This window comes from Camarhynchus parvulus, unplaced genomic scaffold, assembly GCF_901933205.1.
Source record: "Camarhynchus parvulus unplaced genomic scaffold, STF_HiC, whole genome shotgun sequence".
Taxonomy (NCBI): Eukaryota; Metazoa; Chordata; class Aves; order Passeriformes; family Thraupidae; genus Camarhynchus; species Camarhynchus parvulus.
Genome location: NW_022148380.1, coordinates 13,194 through 38,835, shown reverse-complemented (window position 1 = coordinate 38,835; position 25,642 = coordinate 13,194). Strand labels below are relative to the sequence as shown.

The 25,642-nt window shown below is 54.3% G+C and overlaps 1 protein-coding gene across 1 annotated transcript; it reads right to left on the bottom strand.

The window, feature by feature from the left end:
* Positions 1-437: 437 nt before the first annotated feature.
* BICRA (BRD4 interacting chromatin remodeling complex associated protein) lies at positions 438-25,296 on the bottom strand. The gene is given in 16 exon segments (XM_030970385.1): positions 438-2,021; positions 2,024-2,118; positions 3,539-3,641; positions 3,876-3,970; positions 5,070-5,218; positions 6,436-6,494; positions 9,681-9,790; positions 11,187-11,304; positions 13,267-13,575; positions 17,103-17,411; positions 17,413-17,885; positions 17,888-18,755; positions 19,839-19,904; positions 20,638-20,680; positions 21,256-21,301; positions 25,249-25,296. Coding segments are annotated over 15 exon segments (4,062 nt in total). The 5' UTR covers positions 21,297-21,301; positions 25,249-25,296; the 3' UTR covers positions 438-797.
* Between the last annotated feature and the right edge of the window lie 346 nt (positions 25,297-25,642).

Here is a 25,642-nt window from a genome sequence, read left to right as displayed (position 1 = left end):
TGTCCCGGTTGGATCCCGGTCTGACCCCGGTGTCCCGGTTTGATCTGGGTCTCCTGATCCCGATCCCGTTCCTGGTGTCCCGGTCCCGCTCCGATCCCAACGTCCCGATCCCAGTCCAGTCCCAATCCCATTCCCGTTCCTGATCCCATTCCCAATCCTGTTCCATTGCCGATCCCGGTCTATGCCCGGTGCCCCATTCCCAGTCCAATCCCATTCCCATTCCCACTCCCATTCCCATTCCCATTCCCACTCCCATTCCCAATCCCATTCCCATTCCCACTCCCATTCCCATTCCCATTCCCATTCCCATTCCCGTTCCCATTCCCGTTCCCATTCCCGTTCCCATTCCCGGTCCATTCCCAATCCTGGTCCATTCCCGGGGTCCCAATCCCAGTCCAATCCCATTCCCATTCCCGTTCCCGTTCACATTCCCATTCCCATTCCCATTCCCGTTCCCAATCCCGGTCCATTCCCGCTGTCCCAATCCCAGTCTGTTCCCGGCGTCCCGGTTGGATCCCAGCTGGATCCTGGTCTGATCCCGGTGTCTCGATCTCGTTCCGTTCCTGGTGTCCCGGCTGGATCTGGGTCTCCTGATCCCGTTCCCGGTATCCCAGTCCCATTCCAATCCCGGCGTCCTGTTCTGTTCCCGGTGCCCCGGTCAGCTCCCGGTGTCCTGTTCCATTCTGGATCCCGGAATCCCATTCCCGGTGTCCCATTCCTGGTCTGATCCCGGTCCCGGTGTCCCGGTCAGCTCCTGATCCCGGTCAGATCCCGGTGGCCTGATCCCAGTCTCCCGATCAGATCCCGGTGAGATCCCGGTGAGATCCCGGTGCGCTCCCGTTATCCCGGTGTCCCCATCCCGGTGTCCTTTGCCCCCCCGCCGTCATCTGGTGCACGTCCGGGCGGCTCCGAGGCCGCCGTTGTGGCTGGGGGGGGGCACGAGGGGTCCCGGGAAGGGCGGGGTCGCGGCGGCTCCGGGCGGGGCTGATCCCGGCGGGGCCGATCCCGGCGCGGCCGTTCCCGGCGCGGCGTTCCCGGCGCTGCTGCAGGTTGAGGATGCTGTCGATGGCGCTCTGCAGGTGCTCGCTCAGCGAATCGTCCTGGGGGCTGTCGCTGCTGAACGACGCCTTGTCCACCTCGGCCTCCGCCCGCCGCCGCTTCCCGCCCCACGTCCCGCAGCCTTCCTCCTCCTCCTCGTCCTCCTCCTCGTCCTCGTCCTCCTCCTCCTCCTCCTCCTCATCCTCCCCGTCCGACGGCTCCTCGGGGGGGCCTTTCCCGGCACGGACGACGCGGGCGGCGGAGCCGGGCTCCCGGCGCAGGGCCGTGATCACCGGGCGGCGCTCGGAGCGCGGAGGCTCCCGGGGCTCGGGGGGGAGCTCCCGCAGCAGATCCCGGTTCATCTCCCGGTGCTCCCGGTTGTCTCGGATCTCCCGGTGCTCCCGGTTCATCTCCCGGTGGTGCTCCCGGTTCATCTCCCGGTGGTGCTCCCGGTTGATTTCCCGGTGGTGCTCCCGGTTGATGTCCCGGTGGTGCTCCCGGCTGACGTCCCGGTTGATCTCCCGGTAGGTTTTCCTCAGCGGCAGCCGGCACGGCGCGGTTCCGCCGCCGCTGTTCCCCCCGGTGTTTCCCGCCGGGATCGGGGATTTTTTCTCCAGGGATCCGTTGAGCTGCTGCTGTCCCATGCCCGGCTGCTGTGGGTGGTGGATCCCGGCGTGGGGGATCCCGGGCGGATCCAGCGCCGTGTTGTGGATCACCTTGCTCAGCCCGGCCTCCTGCTTGATCTTCAGCTTGAGGCCGATGCGGCTCCGCGCCTCGTACGTCTTCATCATCGGGGGGCGGCTCCGCGAGGGCAGCGCCTCCTCCTCGCCGCCCCCTCCCCCCCCCCTCGGGGCGGGGGAATCCCGGGGTTCCCCCAACCACGTGACGCTGGGGGAGCCCCCCCCGTGCTTGATCAGCAGCTTGGGGGGGGCCGGGGGGGGAGGGGCGGGCGGGGAGGGGCCGGGGAGGGTTGGGGGAGGGGCAGGGAGGAGGAGGAGGAGGAGGAGGAAGGGGGGAAGGGGTGGGGGGAGGAAGACGAGGATGAGGATGAGGATGAGGATGAGGAGGAGACGTATTCGTCTGCAAGGGAAAGGAGACGGGTCATTAATTAGAGCTCATCTGCATATTAATCGCAGTAATTTCCCCCGTTTCCCGCCCAAAATTTCCCTTTTCCCCGCGCGATTCATCCCGAGGGATCCCAAAGATCCAGAGGCTGCACCTGGACCTTGCACAGACCCTTAACTGACCCTTAATTGACCCCTTTAATTGACTTTCAATTGACCCTTAATTAGCCCTCGATTTCCCCTTTTAATTGGCCCTTCACTGACCTTTAATTGGCCCTTGATGGACCCCTTTAATTGACCCCTAATTGACCTTTAATTGGCCCTTGATTGATCCCTTTAATTGACCTTTAATTGGCCCTTGATTGATCCCTTTAATTGACCCCTAATTGACCTTTAATTGACCCTTAATAAGCTTTTGATTGACCCTCGTTTTTTTCACAGGACTTTGGGTGAGTTCCCAGGAATTTGCTGCCAAACCCCGGGAATTCCATCCCGACAGCCCCACGAAACCCGACACCCCCATTCCCAGCGGGATTCCCGCCCCAATTCCCGCCCCATTCCCGCGATTCCAACCCCATCCCCGGGGATTCCCGCCCCGTTCCCATTGATCCCGCCCCGTTCCCATGGATCCCGCCCCGTTCCCATGGATCCCGCCCCGTTCCCATTGATCCCGCCCCGTTCCCATTGATCCCGCCCCGTTCCCATGGATCCCGCCCCGTTCCCATTGATCCCGCCCCGTTCCCATTGATCCCGCCCCGTTCCCATGGATCCCGCCCCGTTCCCATTGACCCCGCCCCGTTCCCATTGATCCCGCCCCGTTCCCGCGATTCCAACCCCATCCCTGGGGATTCCCGCCCCGTTCCCATCGGTCCCGCCCCATTTCCCGGACCCCGCCCCATTTCCCGGGATTCCCGCCCCATTTCCCGGGATTCCCGCGCCATTTTCCCGGGATTCCCGCCCCAATCCCCGCCCCGTTGTTATCCCGGCTGGCTTCCGCACCGGGCCTGTCCCGGGCCAGCTGCCGGTCCCATGGACCCCGCCCCATTTCCCGGGATTCCCGCCCCATTTCCCGGGATTCCCGCCCCATTTCCCGGGATTCCCGCGCCATTTTCCCGGGATTCCCGCCCCAATCCCCGCCCCGTTGTTATCCCGGCTGGCTTCCGCACCGGGCCTGTCCGGGCCAGCTGCCGGTCCCATGGACCCCGCCCCATTTCCCGGGATTCCCGCCCCATTTCCCGGGATTCCCGCCCCATTTTCCCGGGGCTCCCGCCCCAAACCCCGCCCCGTTGTTATCCCGGCTGGGTTCCGCACCGGGCCTGTCCCGGGCCAGCTGCCGGTCCCATGGACCCCGCCCCATTTCCCGGGATTCCCGCCCCATTTTCCCGGGGCTCCCGCCCCAAACCCCGCCCCGTTGTTATCCCGGCTGGGTTCCGCACCGGGCCTGTCCCGGGCCAGCTGCCGGTCGAGCGCCAGCGCCGTTTTCTCCTCCTGGATGAAGATGCGATCGATCATCACCATCTCCGCCGAGGGGCTCGAGCGCTGCGGGGCCAACGGGGGGGTCAGGCGGGGGTCCCCGGGATTCCCCCGGTGTTTGGGGGGTCCCAGGGGGTCCCGGGGGGTTCAGGGGGTCCCTGGGGGAGTCTGGGGGTCCCAGGGGGAGGTTTGGGGGTCCCGGGGGTCTCACCCGGGACTCCCCGAGCAGCAGCAGCCGGGGGGGGGTCAGAGGGGGTCCTGGGGGGTTTGGGGGGTCCCAGGGGGTCCCGGGGGTCTCACCCGGGACTCCTCGAGCAGCAGCAGCCGGTACTTGTTGAGCATGGCCCGGGTGCGGCGCAGGAGCTGCTCCGACACCGCCTCGAACTCCTCGTCCACTGCAAGGGGGGGAGCGGTTAATTAATTAATGGGGGGGTTAATTAATGGGGGGGGATTAATGGGGGATTGGTGGGGAATTGATGAGGAAACAGTGGGGAATTAATGAGAAATTAATGTGAGATTAAGGTGAAAGTAATGGGAATTAATAGGAGATTAATGGGAATTAATGGGGAATTATTGGGGAATAAATGGGGAATTGATGGCAATTAATGGGGAATCCATGGGGGATTAACAGGAATTAATGGGAGATTAATGGGGGATTAATGGGGAATTATTGGGGAATCAATGGGAGATTAATGAGGGATTGATGGGGAATTGGTGGGAATTAATGGGGAATTAATGGGGATTAATGGGGAGTAACGGGGAATTAGCAGAAATTAATGCGAGATTAAGGTGAAATTAATGGGAGAGTAATGGGGAATTAATGGGGAATTGATGGGGATTTGATTAATGCCATTATCCCCATTGACTATCACGATATCCCCATTGACTATCGCGACTATCGCGATATAAATACCTCGCTGACACTCTGTTTCCCCAGGTAACACCCCCTGGTACACGTGGTAGGGCAGGAGGCGCCTCAGGGCATGCCCATTGCCCCCAATATCGCGATATCCCCATTGACTATCGTGACTATATCGCGATATTCTCACCTCTCTGGCACTCGCTCTCCCCCGGCAGCACGCCCTGGTACACGTGGTAGGGCAGGAGCCGCCTCAGGGCGTGCCCATTGCCCCCAATATCGCGATATCCCCATTACATCCCCATTAACCCCATTGACTATCGTGACTATATCGCGATATTCTCACCTCTCTGGCACTCGCTCTCCCCCGGCAGCACGCCCTGGTACACGTGGTAGGGCAGGAGCCTCCTCAGGGCGTGCCCATTGTCCCCAATATCGCGATATCCCCATTGACTATCGTGACTATATCGCGATATTCTCACCTCTCTGGCACTCGCTCTCCCCCGGCAGCACGCCCTGGTACACGTGGTAGGGCAGGAGCCTCCTCAGGGCGTGCCCATTGCCCCCAATATCGCGATATCCCCATTACATCCCCATTGACTATCGCGATAGTTGCTATATCGCGATATTCTCACCTCTCTGGCACTCGCTCTCCCCCGGCAGCACGCCCTGGTACACGTGGTAGGGCAGGAGGCGCCTCAGCGCGTCGCCCAGCGAGCGGAAGGGCGAGCGCAGCTCGGGCTGCAGGACGGCGCCCTGGTGCTTGTGCAGCTGCTCCAGGAGGCTGCGGATCGGGGGGAAAACGCCCAGATTTGGGCAAAGGGGAGAGAAACCGGAATTCTCCGGGTGAAACTTCACTCGGGAGGAATACGGAATGGAAGTCGCGGTTTGTGAGAGAAGCGTCAACAAAAGTTCAGGTTTTGGGGCGATTCTGGACAGAATTGCACCGTTATGCCAGTGCCTCCCAGTATAAACCAGTAACGCCCAGTCCCTCCCAGTTCAACCCCAGTGCCTCCCAGTATAAACCAGTAACGCCCAGTCCCTCCCAGTTCAACCCCAGTGCCTCCCAGTATAAACCAGTAACGCCCAGTCCCTCCCAGTTCAATCCCAGTGCCTCCCAGTATAAACCAGTAACGCCCAGTCCCTCCCAGTTCAATCCCAGTGCCTCCCAGTACAAACCAGTAATGCCCAGTCCCTCCCAGTTCAACCCCAATTTACCCAGTTCCCTCTCAGTCCCTCCCAGTTTATCCCAGTCCTTCCCAGTTCAATCCCAGTCCATTCCCAGTCCCTCCCAGTATAAACCAGTAACGCCCAGTTCAATCTCAGTTCAATCCCAGTGCCTCCCAGTATAAACCAGTAACTCCCAGTCCCCCCCAGTCCCTCCCAGTTTATCCCAGTTCCTCCCAGTTTGATCCCAGTCCCTCCCAGTTCAATCCCAGTCCATCCCAGTTTGATCCCAGTCCCTCCCAGTTCAATCCCAGTCCATTCCCAGTCCCTCCCAGTATAAACCAGTAACTCCCAGTCCCCCCCAGTCCCTCCCAGTTTGATCCCAGCATAAACCAGTGCCCTCCCAGTATAAACCAGTCCCCCCAGTTCAATCCCAGTCCCTCCCAGTATAAACCAATAACCCCCAATCTCCTCCCAGTATAAACCAGTATAAACCAGTGCCCTCCTAGTATAAACCAGTAACCCCCAATCCCATCCCAGTTCCCTCCCAGTATAAACCAGTCCCTCCCAATCCCTCCCAGTATAAACCAGTAACCCCCAATCCCCTCCCAGTATAAACCAGTAACCCCCAATCCCCTCCCAGTCCCTCCCAGTATAAACCAGTAACCCCCAATCCCCTCCCAGTATAAACCAGTCCCTCCCAGTCCCTCCCAGTCCCTCCCAGTATAAACCAGTAACCCCCAGTCCCCTCCCAGTCCCTCCCAGTATAAACCAGTAACCCCCAGTCCCCTCCCAGTCCCTCCCAGTACAAACCAGTCCGTCCCAGTTCCTCACCAGGCCTCCTTACTGGGCTGCAGCACCAGCGGCTTCTTCAGCGCCACCTTCGGCTCCAGCTGCCGAGAGAGCCGGGATTGGGGCCAAATCCCCGGGATTTGGGAAAATTCCCCACGGCCGGGGACAGCTCGGGGCATCTGGGGACAGCTCGGGGCATTTGGGGGCAATTCCCATGATTTGGGGACAATTCCCAGGATTTTGGGGTGAATTTCCAGGATTTGGGGGCAATTCTCAAATTTCGGGGTCAATTCTTGAGATTTTGGGGAGAATTCCCAAGATTTTGGGGTAAACTACCGGGACTTTGGGTCAATTATCAGATTTGGGGTGAAATCCCAGGGATTTGGGGTCATTTCCAGGGATTTTGGGTTCAATTCCTGAAATTTTGGGATAAAATTCACAAGTTTTTGGGAGAAATCCCCAGATTTGGGGGAAATTCCAGGATTTGGGAGCAATTCCCAGAATTTTGGGGTGAAATCTCAGGATCTGGGGACAATTACCAGGATTCTGGGGCAATTCCCAAATTTCGGGGTCAATTCTTGAGATTTTGGGGAGAATTCCCAAGATTTTGGGGTAAACTACCGGGATTTGGGGTCAATTATCAGATTTGGGGTGAAATCCCAGGGATTTGGGGTCATTTCCCAGGGTTTGGGGTCAATCCCAGGGATTTTGGGGGAGAATTCCCAGATTTTGGGTTCAATTCCTGAAATTCTGGGGTAAAATTCACAAGTTTTCGGGAGAAATCCCCAGATTTGGGGGAAATTCCAGGATTGGGGAAGAATTCCCTGAATTTTGGGGTGAAATCTCAGGATTTTGGGGCAATTCCCAAATTTTGGGGTCAATTCTTGGGATTTTGGGGAGAATTCCCACGAATTTGGGGAGAATTCCCGGGATTTTGGGAGAATTCTCAAATTTCGAGGAGAAATCCCAGGATTTTGTGTCAATTCCCAGGATTTGGGGGCAATTCCCAGGATTTTGGGTCATTCCCAAGAATTTGGGAGAATTCCCAAGAATTTCGGGTCAATCCCCAGATTTTGGGGTGAATTTGGGGGATTTTGGGTCAATCTCCAGATTTTGGGGTGAATTCTGTGGATTTTAGGTCAATCCCCAGATTTTGGGGTGAATTTGGGGATTTTAGGTCAATCCCCAGATTTTGGGGTGAATTTGGGGATTTTGGGTAATTCTAGGTTTTGGGGTCGGCGGATTTTGGGGTGAATTCTATGGATTTTAGGTCAATCCCCAGATTTTGGGGTGAATTTGGGGGATTTTGGGACAATCCCCAGATTTTGGGGTGAATTTGGGGGATTTTGGGACAATCCCCAGATTTTGGGGTGAATTCTGGGGATTTTAGATCAATCCCCAGATTTTGGGGTGAATTTGGGGGATTTTGGGACAATCTCCAGATTTTGGGGTGAATTTGGGGGATTTTGGGACAATCCCAGATTTTGGGGTGAATTTGGGGGATTTTGGGACAATCTCCAGATTTTGGGGTGAATTTGGGGATTTTGGGACAATCTCCAGATTTTGGGGTGAATTTGGGGGATTTTGGGGTGAATTCTGTGGATTTTAGGTCAATCCCCAGATTTTGGGGTGAATTCTGTGGATTTTAGGTCAATCTCCAGATTTTGGGGTGAATTTGGGGGATTTTGGGTCAATCCCCAGATTTTTGGGGTGAATTTGGGGGATTTTGGGTCAATCCCAGATTTTGGGGGTGGTGGGGGATTTTGGGACAATCTCCAGATTTTGGGGTGAATTTGGGGATTTTAGGTCAATCCCCAGATTTTGGGGTGAATTTGGGGGATTTTGGGACAATCTCCAGATTTTGGGGTGAATTTGGGGGATTTTGGGACAATCTCCAGATTTTGGGGTGAATTCTGTGGATTTTAGGTCAATCCCCAGATTTTGGGGTGAATTTGGGGGATTTTGGGACAATCCCCAGATTTTGGGGTGAATTCTGGGGATTTTAGATCAATCCCCAGATTTTGGGGTGAATTTGGGGGATTTTGGGACAATCGGTGCGGGCCAGGGGCCATTTTGGGGTGGGGGGCCTTGAGCCGCGGGGGCCTTTTGGGAAAATGCTCGAATTTTTGGGAAAATGGGAAAAATGGGAAAAAATTTTAGGAAAAATTCCGAGATGGGTTTTGGGGAAAATTTGGGGGATTTTGAAAATGGGAAAAAATGGGGCATGGGGGGGAAAAGTTGGGAAGGGAACAGGGGGAAAAGTGGGGAAAATTGGGGAAAATTGTGGAAAAATGGGATAAAATTGGGGAAAAATTGGGGAAAAGTTGGGGAAAATGGGAAAAAATGGGAAAAAAATGGGAAAAATGGGAAAAATGGGGGGAAAATGGGACAAAAAATGGGAAAAAAATGGGGAAAAATTGGGGGAAATGGGAAAAAATGGGAAAAAAATGGGGGAAAATTGGGGAAAATTGTGGAAAAAATGGGAAAAAAGGGGAAAAAATGGGGAAAATTGGGGAAAATGGGAAAAAATGGAAAAAAATAGGGGAAAAAATGGGGAAAAACTGGGGGAAATGGGAAAAAATTGGGGGAAAATTGGGAAATGGGAAAAATGGGAAAAAATGGGGAAAAATTGGGGGAAAAATTGGGGAAAATGGGAAAAAATGGGAAAAAAATGGGGAAAATGGGGGGGAAAAATGGGAAAGAATTGAGGGAAAATTGGAATAGATTGGAAAAAAATGGGGAAGAATTGGGATAAAATAGGAAAATTTGGGAAATTGGGAAATAACTGGGGAAAAATGGGGAAAAAATGGAGAAAAATAGGAAAAAGTTGGGAAAACCCCAGCAAATTCCTGGAGCTGGGAAAGGGGGGGACCCCAAAGGGGAAAACCTGGGGAAAATGGAATTCAAGGAGGAAAAATGGAATTCGAGTGGGAAAAAATGGAATTAAAGGGGAAAACCTTGGAAACAAAGAGGGAAAACTGGAATTGAAGGGGAGAAAATTGAATTAAATGGGAAAAAAAAGGAATTATAGAGGGAAAAAGTGGAATTAAAGGGGGAAAAAATTGGAATTAAGTGGAGGAAAAACTGAATTAAAGGGGAAAAAACCTTGAAAATCAAGTGGAAAAAATGGAATTAAAATGGGAAAAAATGGAATTAAAATGGGAAAAATGGAATTAAAATGGGAAAAAAATTAAAATTAAGTGGAAAAAACCAGAATTAAGAGAAGACCTTGGGAAAAAAAGGAAAAATGCGAAAAAAGGACAAAAGCCAATGGGGGAGGGGCTCACCTGGGCGGGCTGCGGGGAGGGGCAGGGGCCGCTGGGGGGGGGCGGGCCGCTTTCCCGGGGGGCGGGGGGCCGGGGCCAGGGGGGCCAGGGGCCTGAGAGGGCGGCGGGGCCTGAGCACGCGGCGGCGGCCCCGGGAAAGGGGAATCGGGCCCGGGGGTGGGATTGGCCCGGGATTTGGGGATTTGGGATTTGGGATAGGGAAAGGGAATGAAACAGTGGGGGGGATTGGGGATTGGGGATTTGGGGTGGGGATTTGGGAATTGGGATTTGATGATGATTTGGTGGAGGGGGGGTGGATTGGGGTGGGGGGGATTGGGGATTGGGGGGATTTGGGGGGGGATTTGGGGGGGGGATTTGGGATCGGGAAAAGGGGAATGAAACAGTGGGAATCGGGATTGGGGATTGGGGATTTGGGGATTGGGGATTTGGGATCGGGGGGGTGGGATCGGGGGGATTGGGGATTGGGGATTTGGGGATTTGGGGATTTGGGGAATGAAAGATCGGGAAGTGGGATTGGGGATTGGGGATTTGGGATCGGGAAAAGGGGAATGAAACAGCGGGAATCGGGATTGGGGATTTGGGGAATTGGGGATTTGGGGATTTGGGAGCGGGAAAAGGGGAATGAAACAGCGGGGTGGATTGGGATGGGGATGGGGGGGGGGGGGGGAATTGGGGGATTGGGGATTTGGGATCGGGAAAAGGGGAATGAAACAGTGGGAATTGGGATTGGGGATTTGGGGAATTGGGGAACTGGGGATTTGGGGAGCGGGAAAAGGGAAAGGGGGGGGGGGGGGGGGGGGGGGGGGGGGGGGGGGGTTGGGGATTTGGGATGGGGAAAGGGGAATGAAACAGCGGGAATTGGGATTGGGGATTGGGGATTTGGGGAATTGGGGATTTGGGGAATTTGGGATTTGGGATCGGGAAATTGGGGATTTGGGATCGGGAAATCGGGGATTGGGGATTTGGGATTTGGGAATTGGGGATTTGGGATCTGGGAGCGGGAAATCGGGGATTTGGGGATTTGGGGTTGGGAAATTGGGGATTTGGGGATTTGGGATCAGGAAATCGGAGATTTGGGATTTGAGATGGGGAAATTGGGGATTTGGGACCAGGAAATCGGGGATTGGGGAAATTGGGGATGGGAAATGGGAATGGGACTGGGGACAGGGGAAACTGGGAATGGGAAACAGGAAATTGGGAATGGGAATTCTACCGGGAATGGGAAACCGGGAGTGGCACTGGGAAATTGGGAACACTGGGGGTGTGGGATTTTGGGATATTGGGATTTTGGGATTCTGGGGTTTTGGGACATTGGGATTTTATGATATTGGGATTTTGCAATACTGGGACACTGGGATTTGGGATTTTGGGATTCTGGGATTTTGGGACATTGGGGTATTGGGACATTGGAACTTTGGGACACTGGGACATTGGGACACTGGGATTTTGGGACATTGGGACTCTGGTACGTGGGGGCGCTCTGGGATTTTGGGGTCCCGCACCCACCTGAGGCCGGGCCGGGCGTTGCCGGAGCCGCCGGCACCAGGACGGGAGCGGCCGGAGCCGGGAACGGGGCCGGGCTGGACGGGGGCGGCTTCGGCTGCAGCAGCAGCCCCTGGGGCACCTGCAAAACCCCAAATGCCGTCAGGAACGCACCCAGAAACCCCAAATCCCGTCAGGAACGCACCCAGAAACCCCAAATCCCGTCAGAATGGACCCAGAAACCCCAAATGCCGACAGGAACGCACCCAGAAACCCCAAATCCCGTCAGAATGGACCCAGAAACCCCAAATCCCGTCAGAATGGACCCAGAAACCCCAAATCCCGTCAGGAATGCACCCAGAAACCCCAAATCCCATCAGGAACAGCCCTGAAAACCTCAAATTCCATCAAAACAGCCCTAAAAACCCCAAATCCCGTCAGGAACGCACCCAGAAACCCCAAATCCCGTCAGGAACGGACCCAAAAACCTCAAATTCCATTAAATCGGCCCTAAAAATCCCAAATCTCATCAGGAATGGACTCAAAAATCCCAAATCCTATAAGGAATGGCTCCAAAAACCCCAAATCCCGACAGAACAGCCCTAAAAACCCCAAATCCTGTCAGGAATGGACCCAAAAACCCCAAATCCCGACAGAACGGCCCCAAAAACCTCAAATTCCATCAAAACGGCCCCCAAAATCCCAAATCCCGGCAGAACGGCCCCAAAAAACTCAAATCCTGCTAGGAATGGCCCTAAAAATCCCAAATCCTGTCAAAACAGCCCTAAAAACCTCCAATTCCATCAAAACGGCCCTAAAAACCCCAAATCCCGTCAGGACCGGACCCAGAAACCCCAAATCCCGTCAGGAACGGCCCCAGAAACCCCAAATCCTGACAAAACAGCCCCAAAACCCTCAAATCCCAGCAGAATGGCCCTAAAACCCCAAATCCGGTCAAAACGGCCTTAAAAACCCCAAATTACACAAAGAATGGACCCAAAAACCCCAAATCCTGGCAGAACGATCCCAAAACCCCAAATCCCGTCAGGAATGGCCCCAAAAATCCCAAATCCTGGTAGAACGGACCCAAAAATCCCAAATCCAGAGGGATCCAGAGCCTCAATCCCCCAAAAATCCCAAATCCAGCACGAGCAAATCCCTGAAATCCCAAATCCAGCGGGATCCAATCCCTGAATCCCAAAAATCCCAAATCCGGGGAGATTCAGAGCCTCAATCCCCCAAAAATGCCAAATCCAATCCCTGAATCCCCCAAAAATCCCCGAATCCCCCAAAAATCCCAGCCTGGAATTTTGGGATTTCTCGGGAATTCCTCAGGATTTCCGCCGGGATTTTTGGGATTTCCTGGGAATTTCGCCGGAATATTCAGGAATTGCCAGGAATTACCTGCTGGAAGCGCTCAGGAATATTTGAAATATTTGAAATATTTGGGATTTTTGGGCTTTGTTTCAGGGCTTTACCTGCTGGAAGCGCTCAGGAATATTTGCAATATTTACAATATTTGCAATATGCAGGATTTTTTGGATTTTTGGCTTTGTTTCGGCTTTACCTGCTGGAAGCGCTCAGGAATATTTACAATATTTGCAATATTTATAATATTTGCAATATTTGGGATTTTTTTGGGGCCTTTACCTGCTGGAAGCGCTCAGGAATATTTGCAATATTTACAACATTTGCAATATTTTTGAATTTTGGCTTTGTCTCAGGCCTTTACCTGCTGGAAGCGCTCAGGAATATTTCCAACATTTACAATATTTACAATATTTTGGATTTTTTTAGGGCCTTTACCTGCTGGAAGCGCTCAGGAATATTTCCAACATTTACAATATTTACAATATTTTGGATTTTTTAGGGCCTTTACCTGCTGGAAGCGCTCAGGAATATTTGCAATATTTACAACATTTGCAATATTTTGGATTTTTTTAGGGCCTTTACCTGCTGGAAGCGCTCAGGAATATTTGCAATATTTACAATATTCAGGATTTTTTTGATTTTTGGAGCTTTACCTGCTGGAAGCGCTCAGGAATATTTCCAACATTTACAATATTTACAATATTCAGGATTTTTTGGATTTTTGGAGCTTTACCTGCTGGAAGCGCTCAGCTCCGCCCTTGGCCGGGGCCCCGAACGCCGCCGCCGCCGCCGCCGCCGCCGGGACGAGCGCGAAGCCGCGCGGGGGCTCCGGGGGCAGCAGCGCGGGGGCGGCCGCGCCCTTGGGCGGGAAGGGCGGGCCCGGCTCGGGCGGCTCCGCGAAGGGCGCCGCGAAAAGCGCCGGCGGCGGCGGCTCCGAGGGCGGCCGCGGCTGCGAGGGCGGCCGGGCCAGCGGCGGCTGCGGGGGCAGCGGGGACGCGAGAGCGGCCGGAGCGTCCCCCGGGGAGCCGCCCGAGAGCTTGGGCTGCAACAGAACCACAGCGAGAGCGCCGTTAGTGCGGCAGCGGGGAAAAGGGGAAAAGGGGAAAGGCGGCCGCGAAATGCGCATTTCTGGGGGATTGAGGGGGAAAATGCTTGGGAAGAACCCCAAAAAGGCCAAATTCAGCCCCAAAGTTGGCGGGTTTGGGGGACTTAGGGAAAAAGTGGTTTGGGAATGCACCAAAAATGGGAAATTCAGCCCCAAAGTTCGCAGTTTTGGGGGATTGAGGGAAAAAAATGCTTGGGAAGAACCCCAAAAAGGCCAAATCCAGCCCCAAAGTTGGCGGGTTTGGGGGATTTGCGGGAAAATTCAGCCCCCAAAATTCGCGGGTTTGGTGGATTGAGGGAAAAAACTGCTTGGGAATGAGCCAATAAAGCCAAATTCAGCCCCAAAGTTGGCGGGTTTGGGGGATTTAGGGAAAAAGTGGTTTGGGAATGCACCAAAAATGGGAAATTCAGCCCCAAAATTCACGGTTTTGGGGGATTGAGGGAAAAAAATGCTTGGGAAGAACCCCAAAAAGGCCAAATTCAGCCCCAAAGTTGGCGGGTTTGGGGGAGAATTCAACTTTGAAAGGAAAAATTCAGCCCCAAAAAATTCAGCCTCCGGTTTGGTGGATTTGAGGGAAAAAAACTGCTTGGGAAGAACCCAAAAAGCCAAATTCAGCCCCAAAATTCGCGGTTTTGGGGGATTTGGGAATCACCAAAATGTACCAGTGGGGAATGACGAAAATGGGAAATTCAGCCCCAAATTTTGAGATTTTCGGGAATTGAGGGAAAAAGCTGCTCGGGAACAAGCTGAAAACGGCAAATTCAGCCCCAAAATTCACGGTTTTGGGGGATTGAGGGAAAAAAATGCTTGGGAAGAACCCCAAAAAGGCCAAATTCAGCCCCAAAGTTGGCGGGTTTGGGGGATTTAGGGAAAAAGTGGTTTGGGAATACAGCAAAAATGGGAAATTCAGCCCCAAAATTCACGGTTTTGGGGGATTGAGGGAAAAAACTGCTTGGGAAGAACCCCAAAACGGGCAAATCCAGCCCCAAAATTCGCAGTTTTGGGGAATTTGCGGGAAAATTCAGCCCCAAAGTTCGCGGGTTTGGGGGATTGAGGGAAAAAACTGCTTGGGAATGAGCCGAAAATGGCAAATTCAGCTCCAAATTTTGAGGTTTTGGGGAATCTGGGGAAAAAGCGGATTGGGAATGTAGCAAAAATGGGAAATTCAGCCCCAAATTTTGAGATTTTCGGGAATTGAGGGAAAAAGCAGCTCGGGAATGAGCCGAAAAAGCCAAATTCAGCCCCAAAGTTCACGGTTTTGGGGGATTGAGGGAAAAAAAATGCTTGGGAAGAACCCCAAAAAGGCCAAATTCAGCCCCAAATTTTGAGGTTTTGGAGGAGATCCCCAATGCATCCCCAAAACCCCAATTCTGCCCCAAATCGGATTTTTCAGGCAGTTTTGGGAGGCGGGAATGGGGGTTTGGGGTGAATTCCCAGGATTTTGGGGTCAATTCTGAGATTCGGGGTAAATTTTGAAGGTTTTGGGGTGAATTCTGAGGTTTTTGGGGCCAGTTCTGGGGGTTTGGGGCAAATTTTGGGGGATTTGGGGCAAATTGTGGGGGTTTTGGGGTGAATTCTCAGATTTGGGGTAAAATTTGAGGGTTTTGGGGTGAATTCTGAGGTTTTTGGGGCCAGTTCTGGGGGGTTTGGGGCAAATTTTCGGCGATTTGGGGCAAATTTTGAGGGTTTTGGGGTGAATTCTCAGATTTGGAGCAAACTGCTGGGGATTTGGGGTGAATTTGGGGGATTTGGGGGCGCAGGCGAGCAGCAGCAGCAGCAGCAGCAGCAGCAGCGTCGGGGGTTAGTGAGCGCTGAGGCGGCGAAGCGGCCGAAATTTGGGCACAAATTTGGGGATTTGGGGCAAAAAGGGCTGGGAAAGGCCCCGAGTGGGAAAATTCCAGGGAATTTGGGGGAATTTGGGGGGATCCAGCCCCGGATCCCAAATTTGCAGCCCTGGTTCCCAAATTTGTGCCCCCGGATCCCAATTTTCCACCCCTGGAAATCCCCAAATCCTGCGAATTCCCAAAATCTTGGAAATTCCCAAATCCAAGAAATCTCAGAATGCAAAGAATCCCCAACTCCCATAAACCCCCAAATCCCCTCACCCCAAATCTCCTAAAAACTCCCAAAAAGCTGCCCCAAAAACTCCCAATAAATTCCACCCAAAATTCCCCAAAAAATTTAGAAAAATCCTCCTCAAAATCCTGAGAAATCACCAAAAAAATCCCCAAAAAAACCCCCAAAATCCTCTAAAAATCCCCAAAATCTCCCAAAAAATCCCCCCAAAATCCCAAAACATCGCCCAAAAAATCCCCCCCCAAAAAATCACAAAATATCCCCCAAAAATTCACAAAAAACGCCCCCCAAATTACCAAAAATTTCCCAAAAATCCCCAAAAAACTTCCAACAAATTCCCAAAAACATCCCTGAAAAATCCCCCAAAAATCCTCAAAAAAATCCCTAAAAAAGTCTGCCAATATCCCCTCAAAAATAAAAAGATGCCCCAAATCCAAAAAAATCCCCCAAAAATCCCCTAAATATCTCAAAAGATTTCACAAAAATTCCAGAAAAATCCCCCAAAAATCCCCAAACTATAAAACAAAAATCCCAATAAATTCCCCAAATATCCCCCAAAACCCCAATAAATTCCCAATAAATTCCCAAAAAAATCCCAATAAATCCCAATAAATTCCCCAAAAAATCCCAATAAATTCCAAAAACCCCCCAGAAAATTCCCAATAAATTCCCAAAAAATATCAATAAATCCCAATAAATTCCCCAAAAAATCCCAATAAATTCCCAAAAAAATTCCCAATAAATCCCAATAAATTCCCCAAAAAATCCCAATAAATTCCCCCCAAAAAATCCCAATAAATTCCCAAAAAAACCCTAATAAATTCCCAATAAATCCCAATAAATCCCCAAAAATCCCAAAAAAATTCCCAAAAAATTCCCAATAAATCCCCAAAAATCCCAAAAAACCCAATAAATCCCAATAAATTCCAAAAAAATTCCCAATAAATTCCCCCAAAAAAATCCCAATAAATCCCCAAAAATCCCAAAAAACCCAATAAATCCCAATAAATTCCCAAAAAATTCCCAATAAATTCCCCAAAAAACCCAATAAATTCCCAATAAATCCCCAATAAATTCCCAAGAAGTTCCCCAATAAATCCCAATAAATCCCCAAAAACCCCCAAAAAACCCCAATAAATCCCAATAAATTCCCAATAAATTCCAAAAAAATCCCAATAAATTTCCAAAAAACCCCAATAAATCCCCAAAAATCCCCAAAAAAATTCCCAAAAACCCCAATAAACCCCAAAACCCCCCAATAAAGCCCCCGAAGGTGCCAAGGGCCGCGCTCACCTGCTGCAGGAACATGGGCACGCCGTCCTGCCCCAGCCCCGGTGCCGGTGCCGTCGCCGTTCCCAGCAGGATTTTCTCGGGGCTGGCGGCCAGGCCGGGGCTGGGCTGGGCCGGCACCGGCGCCGGCGTCGCCCGGGGGCTGCGCGGCGGCAGAACCGGCACCGGCCCGGGCCTCGGCGCGCGGGGCTGCCGGGCGGCCGCTGATGTTGACGGCGGCGCCCAAACCGTCGCCCGGCGTTGAGCATGGCCACGGGGCTGGCCAAGGTCACGCCTTGGATCACCGTGGGCGCCGGCGCCGCCGAGCCGGGGCTGGGCAAGGTCCCGGCCAGCGACACCGGCATCTGGAACAGCGCCGGCGCCGGCTGGCCCGGCTGCAGCTGGATGGGCGCCGCCGACAGGATGTGGCGCCGTGCCCGCCAGCGCCGGCGACGCCAACACCGGGCCCAGGTTCAGCTGCCCGGCCAAGTTTTTGTTGAGCAGCTGCGCGCCGCAAGGCGGGTTGGCTAAGAGTTGGCCGGCGCCGGCGCTTTGGCCGGGCGATGATGTGAGCTTGGCCGTTTCTCCCGGTAAGAGCTGGCCGCCGACGTTGACCGGCAGCGCCGAGAGCGGCTGCGGCAGCGGCACGGCCGAGGCGCCGGCCAGCTGGCCCGGCAGCAGGAATTGGTTCTGCCCTTGGAAGGGCTGCGCCGGGATGACGATGGAGCCGCCCTGGTTGAGCACGTGGACGCTCATGGATTTGCCCAACGCCGGCGGCTGAGGCGGCGGCGGCTTGAAGACGTTGGGGGGGAAGCCTTGGAGCACCACGTTGGGCGCGGCTTTGCCCGCCATGAAGGTGAGGTTCTGCTGCGTCTTTGCCGGCGCCGCGCTGGCAGCGCCAACGTCCCGCCAGGAGCGAAGGGTTTGGGCGTGATCTGGTAGAGCTTCTGCTGCAGCACGCCGGCGGGCTTGGGCTGGATGGGCGTGGGCGTGCGGTGGATGATGACGTTGGGCGCCGGCACCAAGGAACCGCCCAAGCCCGAGGTGACGGTGAGCGGCTGCGCCGACGCCGCCGAGACGCCGCCGAACACCGAGCTGCCGTTGAGCGTGGTGGTGGCCACGGCCGGGAGGCTCTTCTGGATCACCAAGCCCGCTCCTTGCGCCGCCGCCGCCGCCTCGGGCTGGGCGATGTAACCGCCCACGGCCGCCACCGGCGCCGGTTTGGCCAGGAGCTGCGGCGCCGCCGGTTGGTTGATGGCCATCACCTGCTGGCCGACCACCTGGATGGGGCCCAGCCCCAGCGCGCCGCCGGGGCTGCCGTTGGGCAAACCGGGCAGGTTGGGCAGGGGCTGGATGGTGACGTTGCCCAGCCCCACCTGCTGCAGGAAGGGCTGCACGCTGATGGCCTTGTTGACCACGTCGGGAGGTTGCACCAACGCCTGCGGCGCCAGCACGGCCGGCGGCTGCAGCCCCAGCAGGTCGGCGCCGCCCGAGAAGATCTGGGGGGTCCCGTCGGCCGCCTGCACCACCGGCTGCAGCGCCGGCAGCTGGAAGGAGCCGAGGTCCAGCTCGGCCTCGGCCTCCAGGGTCTGCTCGGTGATGTTGGCCTCCTGCAGGCTCTGCTGCAGGATGTCGCACGGCTGCTCGGCGCCCGCGCCGGCGCCGCCCGGGGAGCCCAGGATGTCATCCTCCAGGAAGTCCAGGTCAACGCTGGCCGGGGGCTGGCTGGGCTCCGAGCTCAGAGGGTTCCCCGAGGCCTCCTGGCCATGGAGCTGCGGGGACGGCAAAGGGGGAGGGGTTACGTGGGGGGATGGAAGGGGGGGGTGGAGGTCAGAGGGGGTTGGGGGACTCAAGGGAGCTCAGTGGAGATCAATGGAACTCAATGGAGGTCAACGGAACCCAACATAGCCCAACCAAACTCAATGGAGCTCAACAGAACTCAATGGAACCCAATGGAGCTCAACGGAACTCAATGGAACCCAACGGAACCCGACATAACCCGACCAAACTCAATGGAGCTCAACAGAACTCAAAGGAACTCAATGGAGCTCAACAGAACTCAACAGAACCCAACGGAACCCAACATAACCATTGAACCCAATGGAGCTCAACAGAACTCAACAGAATCCATCAGAACCCAACGGAACCCAGTGGAGCCCGATGGAACTCAAGGGAACCCAATGGAGCTCAACGGAAGCCAATCAAACCCAATGGAGCTCAACAGAACTCAAAGGAACTCAATGGAGCTCAATGGGGCCCAATGGAGCTCAGAAGGGTTTTGGTGGACCCAACAGAGGTCAATGCAACCCAATGGAACCCAATGGAACCCAATGGAGCTCAACAGAACCCAACGGAGCTCAATGGGGCCCAGTGGAACCCAACAGAACGCAACTGAGCTCAACAGAACACAACGGAGTTCAATGGAACCCAACTGAAGCCAATGGGGGTCAACAGAACCCAACAGAACCCAACGGCAACGGAGCTCAACAGAACCCAATGGAACTCAACGGGACCCAATGGAGCTCAGAAGGGTTTTGGGGACCCAACAGAGCTCAATGGAACCCAATGGAACCCAACTGAGATCAACGGAACTCAACGGGATCCAATGGAACTCCATGGAGCTCAATGGAACTCACTAGAACTCAACGGAACTCAATGGAGCCCAACTGAGATCAATGGAACCCAACGGAACCCAAGAGAACTCAATGGAGCTCAATGGAACTCAACAGAACCCAACGGAACCCAACGGAGCCCCCCAGGATTTCCCCCCAAAGTCCAGGAGATTTTCCCGGGAAATCTGGGAGGGAAAGGAGGGAACTGCACCCGAAAAGGCGGGAAAGTGAGGCCACACCCACCCCGGCCCCCTCGAAGAAGGCGCTGGCGGCGTCGCCGGAGTTGTCCAGGAGATCATCGCTGTCAATCTGCAACGGAAACGGGAAAATTACCGGGGAAATGGGGAAAAACGGGGAAATGGGGAAAAACGGGGGAAAAATGGGGGAAATGGGGAAAAACGGGGGAAAAAAGAGAAAAAATGGGAAAATGGGAAAAATGGAAAAAATAATATGGGGAGGAATGTGGGGAACGTGAGAAAGAAATGGGAAAAAATGGGGGGAAATCAGGAAAATGGGGGGAAAATGGGGGAAAAACCCAGAAAAACAGGGGAAAATGGGAGGAAAAATGGGGAATATGGGGGAATGTGGGGAACATGAGAAAAAAATGGGAAAAAATGGGGAAATCAGGAAAAAATGGGGGGAAATTGGGGAAAATGGGGAAAAATGGAAAAAATGGGGGAAATGGCAGAAAATGGGGAAAAATGGAAAAAATGGGGGAAAATGGGGGGAAATGGGAAAAACAAGGGAATTTTTAAATGGAAGAATAGGACTTTTTAAAGGAAAAAATGGGATTTTTTTTGGATGGAAAAATGGGAATCTTAAATGGAAAACTCGGATCTTTTTAATAAAAATGGGTTTATTTAAAAAAACGGGATTTTTGATGGAAAAGGGGAATTTTTTTTTAGGACAAATACGACTTTTTTAGGAAAACCTGGATTTTTTAATGGAAGAATAGGGTTGGTTTTTTTTAATGGGATTTTTGGATGGAAAACGGGATTTTTTAAGGAAAAAAGGGAATTTTGGGGGATTTGGGAGCGCTCACCTTCTCGGATCCATGGAGGAAATCGTTCAGGGCCTGCGGATCGCTGCGGAGAGAGGGGGAGGAGCCTCAGGGGGGCAATTCCGGCAGAATTTGGGATTTCCCGCGCTCGGCGTCCCAAAATTCCCATTTTTGGGTCATTTCCCGCCCATTTTTGGGCCATTTCTCTCCTTTTTTTTTACCGTTTCCCTCCTTTTTTTGATCCATTTTCCTCCTTTGTTTTTTACCATTTCCCTCCTTTTTTGGATCAATTTCCCTCCCTTTTTGGCCCATTTCCCGCCCCTTTTTTTGGGCTATTTCCCTCTCTTTTTTTGACCATTTCCCTCATTTCTTTGGGACCATTTCCCTCCCTTTTTTGGGGTCATTTTCCACTCTTTTTTTGGGTAATTTCCCCTTTTTTTTGGGTCATTTCCCCCCTCTTTTTTCCCATTTCTCTCCTTTTTTTGGGCCATTTCCCCCTTTTTTTTTGGGTAATTTCTCCCCTTTTTTGGGGACCATTTCCCCCCGTTTTTTTCCCATTTCCCACCCTTTTTTTGGGGCAATTTCCCTCCTTTTTCCCCCATTTCCCGCCCATTTTTGGCCCCATTTCCCAGGGAAATTTCCAGAACATTCCGGACTCACCAGATGACATCTAACAGGCACCGGCCGTCTTCATCATCCATGACAACTGCAACGAGAGCCGGCGTCACACCCACGGAACGTTCCGGAAAAATCGCGGATTTGGGGCCTTTTCCCCCTTTTTGTCCAGGGAGAAACCCGGGGGGAATCCCCAAATTCCCATTTTTGATGGGAATTCTGGGGGAAAATCCCCAAATTCCCGTTTTTGATGGGAATTCTGAGGGAAAACCCCAAAATTCTCATTTTTGATGCGGTTTTGGGGGGAAAATCCCCAAATTCCCGTTTTTTATGCGGTTTTGGGAGGGAATTCCTGGGAAGAATTCCCACTTTGGGATTCCCCACTTTGGGATTCCCCATTCCCAGTTTGAGCCCCAAAATCGCCGGGAACGGCCCCGGATTGGAATGGACTCTGGGGATACTCAGAGGATACTCCAGGATGGAATTCCAACCCCAAATTCCTACTCAGGGGATGCTCCAGGTTTGACCTTTGACCTCTCGCTCAGGTAATACCCCAGGACCTGCACCTCAGACTCCAGGGTTACTCCAGGGTTACTCCAGGGTTACTCCAGGGATACTCCAGGCTGGAATTCCAGCCCCAAGCTCCTACTCAGGCGTTACACACAGCACAGATTCCATCCCATACTCGGGGGATACTCCATAAATACTCCATGGGTATGCCGTGAATACTCCAGGGATACTCCGGGGTTACTCCAGGGATACTCCAGGGTTACTCCAGACGGGAATTCCAGCCCCAAGCTCCTACTCAGGGGTTACACACGGCACAAAGTCCACCCCATACCCAGGGGATACTCTGAGAATACTCCACTAATACTCCAGGAATACTCCGAGCCTCACTCCCAGCATCCTGCCCCATACTCCAGGGATACTCCAGGGATACTCCAGATGGGAATTCCGGCCCCAAGCTCTTACTCAGGAGTTACACACAGCACAAATTCCACCCCATACTCAGGGGATACTCCAAGGATACTCCTAGGACACTCTGGGGTTACTCAGAGCCTCAGTCCCAGCATCCAACCCCTTACTCCAGGGATACTCCAAGGACAGTCCGTGAATACTCCAGGGTTACACCAGGGATACTCCAGGGATACTCCGGGAGTACGCCGGGGTTGTTACTCCAGGGATACTCCGGGGTTACTCCATGAATACTCCAGGAACACGCCCAGGCCGCTTCAGGAGTACCCCAGGGATACTCCAGGGATACTCCAGGGCTACTCTTGGGTTACTCTGAGGTTACTCCAGGACTCAGCTCCAGCCCCACCCCCTCCCGCCTCAATTTCCCCCGGAATTCCCGAAAACGCCCAACATTCCCAAAAAAACATCCGGAATTCCCGAAACATCCCCAAAAGTCCCAAAAAAATCCCCAACATTCCCACAAAAACCCTGGAATTCCCAAAAAATCCCCGGAATTCCCAAAAAATCCCCAAAATTCCTGACAAAAAATCGTCCGATTCCCAAAAAAATCCCCAACATTCCCAAAAAACCTGGAATTCCAAAAAAAATCCCCAACCTTCCCAAAAAAACCCCGGAATTCCCAAAAGACATCCGGAATTCCTGGAAAATCCCCCAAATTCCTGTAAAAAATCCCCAACATTTCCAAAAAAACCCCGGAATTCCCAAAACAATCCCCAACAATTTGGACATTGTTTTGGAAATTCCCAAGGGCCAGGGACACGCGGGACGGGGAGAATTCCCGGGATTTGGGGATTCTTGGGAGAATTCCCGGGATTTTGGGGTCAATTCCCAAGATTTCAGGGACTTTGGGGGATTTGGGGTTCCGGGGAATTTGGGGTTTTGGGGCCAATTCCCGGGATTTGGGGATTTTGAGAATTTGGGGTCAATTCCCGGGATTTTGGGGATTTTGAGATTTTGGGGTCAATTCCCGGGATTTGGGGGTTTGGGGAATTTGGGATTTTTGGGATTTGGGGATTTTGGGAATTTTGAGATTTTGGGGTCAATTCCCGGGATTTTGGGGGTTTTGATGAATTTGGGATTTTTGGGATTTGGGGATTTCAGTGAGAATTCCCAAGATTTTGGGGCCAATTCCTGGGATTTTTGGGGATTTTGGGGCCCTGGGAGGGGGGGGGAGAGGAGGAAGAGGAGGAAGAGGAAGGGAAAGAAGAAGAGGAAGAAGAGGAGAAGATGAGGAGGAAGAGGAGGAGGAAGAGCACAAAAAGAGGAAGAGGAGGAAGGGGAGGAAGGGCAGGACAGGCCGGGGGCAGCTCCAGAACTGAACCCCTGAGGATGAGGAGGAAGATGAAGGCGAGGAAGAAGAGGAGAAGGGAATGCAGAGGAGGAAGAGGATGAGGAGGAGGAAGAGCAGGAAGGGGGAACAGGCCAGGGGCACCCTGAGGATGAGGAAGACGAAGATGAAGCTGAGGAAGAAGGAAATGAAGGGGAAGAAGAGAAGGAGGAGGAAGAGGAAAGGAAGAGAAAGAGGAGGAGGAAGAGGAGGAGGAGGAGGCACACAGAGCGAGGAGGAGGAACAGGAGGCAGCGAGGAAGGGAGGAGGAGGAGGAAGAGCGGGAGGAAGAGGAGGAGGAAGAGTGGAGGAAGAGGATGAAGAGGGTGAGGAAGAGGAGGAGGAAGAGCGGGAGGAAAAGGAGGAAGAGGGTGAGGAAGAGGAGGAGGAAGAGCGGGACAGCTCCAGCACCAGCCCCAACAGCAGCAGCTCCCCAGGGAGGAGGAGGAGGAGGAGGAGGGGAAGAAGGCCACGCAGCCCCAGCCCGGCTCCTTCCCAAAGCCCTGAGGAGGAGGAGGAAGGGGAGGAAGAGGAGGAGGAGGAGGAGGAAGGCTCCCAGCAGCACCACCCGAGGAGGAGGAAGAGAGAGAGAGGAAGAGGATGAGGAAGGCGCGGAGGAGGAAGAGCAGGAGGCGCAGGAGGATGAGGAAGAGGAGGCAGAGCAAGGCGAGGAAGATGAGGAGGAAGAGGCAGAACGGGGCGAGGATGAGGAGGACGAGGAAGGCGCAGAGACGAAGAGGAGGAAGAGGAAGAGCGGGAGGCAAAGGAAGATGAGGAAGAGGAGGAGGAAGGGGCAGAGCAGGGTGAGGAAGAAGAGGATGAGGAGGCTGAGGACGGGGCAGAGGAGGAAGAAGAGGCAGACGATGAGGAAGATGAGGGGGAGGCAGAGAAGGGTGAGGAAGAGGAGGATGAAGATGAGGAAGATAAGAGGCAGATGAGGCAGAGGAGGCTGAGGAAGAGGCAGAGAAGGACGAGGAAGAGCCGGAGAGAAGGACGGGGAGGAGGAGGAGGACGGAGGAGGAAGAGCAGGAGTCAGAGGAGGATGTGAGGAAGAGGAGGCAGAGCGAGGTGAGGAGGAGGAAGAGCAGGGTGAGGAAGAGGAGGAAGGGGCAGAGGAAGAGGAAGAAGAGGCAGAGCAGGGTGAGGATGAGGAAGATGAGGAGGAAGAGGCAGAGGCAGCCCAGGAAGAGGAGGAAGATGAGCAGACGGAGGAAGCAGAGGCTGAGGAAGGCACAGAGGAGGAAGAGCAGGAGCGGGAGGAAGATGAGGAGGAAGATGAGCAAGGGGAGGCAGAGAACGAGGAAGACGAGGGGGAGGAAGGCTCCCGGCCGCACCGCCCGCCCCGCCGCCAGCAGGAGGAAGAGGAAGACGAGCAGGAGGAGGAGGAGGAGGAGGCCGAAGGCCCCACCCCGCTCCCCTCCCCCCGCTCCCGGTGGGACCGGGCCCGAACGGCCCCGCTGGGGGTGGGGGAAGGGCCCCGCCCCCCCGGCCCGGTGCGCGCGGGGAGGGGGGAGGGGGGGGGGGGAGGGGGCGCGGCGGCCCCGGGAGGGGGGAGGGGGGGGAAATCCCGGCCTGAGGGGGGAGGGGGGGGAGGGGGCGCGGCCGCGCTGTCGCCGCCGCTGTCGCGACAGAGCCGCGATTCGGGGCCGTTTCGGGGCTTTCGGGGATTTGGGGCGTTTGGGGATTTTTAATTTTTTTTTAATTTTTTAATTTTTTTTTTTTTGTGGCGGACTCACCGTGAGGCCTCAGCGGCGCCCGGCGCGGGGTCTCCCAGGCGCCCCCGCACGGGCAACGCCGCCAGGACCCCGCCGGGCCCCGCCGCTTAGGGGTTCGCGGCGATGCCTGATCGCGGCCGTCACATCGCCGCCGTTCAACGCGGACCGGGAACGACCGGCAGGGGACTTTGAAAGGTCAGGGGGGGTTTAACGGGACCCTCCCTCTCTGTACCGGGCCCCCCCCGCGAAAGGACGGGGAGGAATTGATTAGCATAAACCGCGCCCCCGGACAGGCATTAGAATAGACACGCCCCCGCGCTGGCGCCTCAGCGGCCAAGCCCCCCCCGGTGAGGAACCTCTCATTTGAATAACCCACGCCTAGCAGGGTGGGTATTAGCATAAACCACGCCCAGTA